The 5,023-nt window shown below is 36.8% G+C and overlaps 1 protein-coding gene across 1 annotated transcript in view; it reads right to left on the minus strand.

Annotated features, from left to right (window-relative positions):
* LOC103198629 (transmembrane protease serine 11G-like) overlaps positions 1-4,474 on the minus strand; it is a 53,752-nt gene extending 49,278 nt beyond the window's left edge. The window contains exon 1 of the mRNA XM_007942804.1: positions 4,374-4,474. Within this exon, the coding sequence (XP_007940995.1) occupies positions 4,374-4,474 (101 nt within the window). The remainder of the gene's footprint in view (positions 1-4,373) is intronic.
* Positions 4,475-5,023: the final 549 nt, after the last annotated feature.

Raw genomic sequence — 5,023 nt, forward strand, 5'->3', positions numbered from 1 at the left:
TTTAGAATTTTGTACTCTCTTTTTAAAGTGTTAAAAAAAAAAAAAAAAAAAAGTCACTTTGAGAACTAACGTACATTGGACCCAAATCATGGTATTTTCAATCATCAATAGGCATAAAAAAGCTGGACAATGAATAAGGAAAACTGAACAAGAATTGACCCATTTCAATTATGGATTTACTGAAGAATGTTGAATATACCATGAACTGCCAGAGGAATGAAAATATCCATCTTGGAAGAAGTACTGTCAGAATGCTCCTTAGAAGCAAGGATGGACCATTTTAAACATGGGATGGATATGCTATGATTTACATTTTCGAAAGAAGACTCTTTCATTTGCTGATACTAACTTACTTCTATACCCTTAATATATAGTATTTTCCTTTATATGTGCTATTTCATTCCTTATGTTCACCCATGCTTGTTTTCCTCAATTCTCCTCTGCCTAAAATACCTTCTCCACCTTTATATTTCTATTTTTTTAATTATCCAACTCTTCAACTACCACCACTCACCTTCAGTGCTCATGGCCTTAGTATCCTAATGCCAGTCTCACTGGGACGTGTAATCTGCTTACTGTGCCCCACCCTTCTTCATGTTCTCACTGCCCCCATTAAGTTTAAATTCCATGGTCCCTTATTATATTCAATCCCTTTCATACACTGTCAGTTCTGTAACCTCTGTTACTTTGTCATAATCACCTAGTAAAACCCTAACCCTGGTTAAATACAACTTTTTGCATTCTTCATTCAAAAATGTGCCTTGGATAAAATGAGACTGGTGAGTCTCATTTTAAATTCAAGACCACTAATCTCAAGTAAAGGAGCTTTGGTGGGGTAGTGCCTAACACATTTGACTGCTAACCAGAAGGTTGGCAGTTCAAACCCACCTGCCACTCCATGGAAGGAAGACTGGGCAATCCACTTCTGTAAATATTTACTGGCTAACAAACCCAAAGGGGGTCCCTATGAGTCAGAATTGACTCAATGGCAGTGAGTTTTTGTTTGTTTGTTTGTTTTGTTTTTAATCTCAAGTAAGACAATACTACTTCATGGTCATCATACTAATTTAGTCACTCTGTCTTTCTCCTAGTGTGTGGAGCAGACAAAGGTCTCATAGTTTATGTAATGCCTTCTTTTCCATCTTCACCCTCAGTTGCCATGACTGATTTCACTTTATGGAGAAAATAAAAATAATCAAAAGAAAACAGCACAAGCTCTCACTAGCACATCTTCCACCTATGTTGTGCTCCTCTTACATTTTACACATGTGTCCATGTTCTCTGCTTTTCATTACTATGCCACAGTGTTAGGCTAACAACAACAACAAAACAATCCCACTGCCATTGATTTGATTCCCAGATAGGGGTTCTATACAACAGAGTAGAACTCCCATAGGATTTCTAGGGCTGTATGTCTTTACAGAAGCAGAGTGCCCCATCTTTCTCCTACAGAGTAGCTGGTGGGTTTGAACTACTGACCTTTTGGTAAGCAGTGGAATGCTTTAACCACAGTGCCACCAGAAAGTGGGCAATAAATCCTGGCTGATTGAATATACTGACATTGCTCTATTTTCTGGAGAGATAATGCAGTGTACATGAAGAAAGTATAAGAGAGGGAATAAAAAGACTTGTCCTACTAAAATGGATCAGATTTATTCTGAAATAAGGATGTCAAGGATTGATACAATTATCTAGACAATTAAGAGGAGAATCTCCCATTTTTTCTTAAATGCCCAGATGTTTTCTTCAATATTCCACTGACGTCCTTTTAAATTTCGTCTCAATGTGACCAACCACATATTAAGAAATTTGTAATTAAATTTAATTAACTTTAATTGATTAAAGTTAATGTCTGATGAACAAGAATGAAGCTGATAGTTGCCCATTTATGAAGTGGATGGCATCTCAATGCATGTGTTGACAACTATTTTGGGCCAGACACTTAAGAAAATGTTTAAAGACAATGCATTGATACACTATGTTATGCATCAATGGGTTTAAAGGAAAGGAAGTGCTTTTTTAGGTGGTATTCTGCTGCTTCCAACCAATTCTGTGGACCTCACATAATCTTGAACAAAAAAATAAGCAATTTTCCTCCATGTTACTTTATTCTTAAGAGGATATTTTGGTCAGAGCAGCCTCACTAGCCTCTGAAGAGAGGTTGTGTATATGGTGAAAAGAGCCTGGGTGTGTTTTATACAGAATATCTTAGCATTCACTCATCATTTGACCTAGGACAATTTATTTGATTGGATCCTGACATTATTTATCTGTAAATTGGAGAAGATCCCCATCAAAATATTATGATGAAAGGAGATACCAAGTACTTAGTTAATGTTAGCTATTATAATCACATTTGATTGTCTCTGCTGAACAAAATCAGGTTCTGTCAAGTGTGACCCTCTATACAATAGCATGAAACACTACCCAGTCCTGTGCCTTTCTCAAAATTGTTATTATGCTTGAGCCCATTGTTGCAGCCACTGTGTCAGTCCATCTCATTGAGGGTCTTCCTCTTTTTGCTTACTCTCTACTGAGCATGATATCCCTCTCCAGGGAATGGTCCCTTCTGATAATATGATCAAAATACTTATGAAAGTGGTTTTAGAGAGTCTTACAGCCCCTGTTAAGCTAGGGAGTAGTCTTTTACTGAAGGTTGCCCCACCTTATTCCAAACAGATTTGGGAGGACAAAGGGTGAGGTATAAAGGTGAAGCACAGGTCACCCTAACAATAACCATAACTATGATAATTAATGTCTTTCATATATATAGCACTTTACAGTTTGTAAAGGGCTTTAACATACACTCTGTAATAGTTGATCCACCCAATATGTATGTAAGATTCATAGGGTAAATATTATCATGCCCATTTTTCAGTTGATACTACCAAGGAAGGATTTGCCAAGATCACCAAATTAGTTGAGTCCACTTAAGTTCCTTGTCTTCTACTTCTGAACATTTTCCTCTGTACAACATAGGTTCTCATCCAAATTGACCACAGCATTGACTAATGAGACTTATTGGAAAAATCAAAGCTTGAGAACAGAGATGTGTTTGGCTGAGCAGAATTGTACAAAGAAATAATTTTGTTATGTTCAACCAAGATCCAGGAGGTCTGGAATACTTCCAAGACCCATAGGAGTAGAAAAGAGCAGCAATGAAGAATTTATAGTACTAAGTAGAAGGAGCTCAGGTGGTGTAGTGGTTAAGGCATTTGGCTGCTAACCAAAAGCTGGCTGGTTTGAACTGACCAGCTGCTCCAGGGAAGAAAGATGAGGCAGTCTGCTTCCGTAAAGATTTACAGCTGTAAAAACCCAATGGGGGTTGCTATGAGTCAGAATCAACTCTGTGGCAGTGAGTTGGGTTCAGTTAGGTTTAGTACCATGTGGAGCAGTTACGGCAACCAAAGCCTCACAGTGGACATAGCAGAAGACCATGTGGGAGAAGTATGCCTATATTACGTGGTGTATTTCTCAAGATAGTGAGATCATAGTCTGTCTGGCATGTGACTTTTAGAACACCTCAAAAGAGGTAGAGTTCAGGAAATGGTTATTCCTGTTGGAGACAGATAAATCTCTTTGGTGCAGAAAACTAATTAGCTTACAAGTGAGTATGCAATAAAGGATTCTGTCCTATCTGTTCTCAGAATGGTTAGGAATCCAAGTAAAAGTGTAATAAATCCCTAGAACACAACCTTGGATAAATCTTAAAACATTATGCTAAATGAAATAAGTCAGTTCTGGAAGGACAAATGTTGTATGGTCCCACTTACATGAAATACCTACACTTGTCTTACAGAGACCAAAGTTTCTTAGTGGCTACCAGGAGCAGACGGGAGAGAGAGAGAAAAGTGGGACTTGTTGCTTAAGGGAAGGAGCACTAAGTGGCACAAAGGTTAAGTGTTTGACTCCTAGTCAAAAGATTGTCAGTTAGAACCCACCTGGGAGCACCTTGGAAGATAGGCCTGGAGATCTGCTTCCAAAGGTCACCGACTTGAAAACCCTATTGAGCAGTTCTACTCTGCACACATGGAGTCACCATGAGTTGGAATTGACTGGACATCAACTAACAACAACATTGATTAAGTGGCACTGAGCTTCTATTAAGGATGATGGAAAAATTTGGTAATGAATAGTGGTGAAGGCTGAACAACATGATGAACAGAATGACTGTCACTGAAGTGTATATGTAAAAAATGTTAAAATGACAATTAAAAGTGCTGAAAGCTTTTTTACAAAGCATAAAAAGTCTCCTGGCTATTTCTTCCATAGGTGTGTCTGGCAATGTGTCATTGTCAAATCCTATTGTAATATACTAAACTCTCTTCTCATAGACACATCCACTGGATCAAATAGCAATGAAAGCTGCTTACATTTGTAATCCTTTGTAGTTGTCGTGATAATAGGTATTACAAAGTTCATGGAGGTCTTGAATCTGGTCTAATGCCACATATCCATTAACTGAAGGAGTCATGATTCAAAATCAGGTGGTCTGGCCCCAAACCCAGTGTTTCTTTAATGTTATTTGCTCTAAAAATATATTTATTTTATAATGGGAGCTTTCATTAATGTAGACTTCAACATTAGTTTTTTGTAAAATAGAGAATTTTTAGAGAGGACATGGATATGATACCATAAATTTGGTATTTGGGCTTAAATTGTAAGAACTATAGAGAATTGTATTTCTATCTATACTGGAAAGACTTGGGAAATTCAGATAGTCATTGTCAAATGAAAAGAAATGAAATAGTTAATTGTCACAGTTTTATAAAAGAAAAACAATGAAACTTAAAAATAAAGCCTTTTTCCTGCCTTGTCTGATATATATTTACGCTAATTGAATCATATAAATGTTCTACATAACAAACCTATAAAATCTGCATTTTTTAAAAAATGGTATGATATTTCATTTGTGTTTTTCCTTGAGAATGTCAATCTGTTTTTTTTTTTTTTTTTAAAGGTAACAAAAACCAAAAATAAAACACCTATTCCATTGAAAAAGGGGGATTCTGCTTTGCTGATG

Source organism: Orycteropus afer, unplaced genomic scaffold, assembly GCF_000298275.1.
Source record: "Orycteropus afer afer isolate SDZICR_OR568_19922 unplaced genomic scaffold, OryAfe1.0 scaffold00098, whole genome shotgun sequence".
NCBI classification, from domain to species: domain Eukaryota; kingdom Metazoa; phylum Chordata; class Mammalia; order Tubulidentata; family Orycteropodidae; genus Orycteropus; species Orycteropus afer.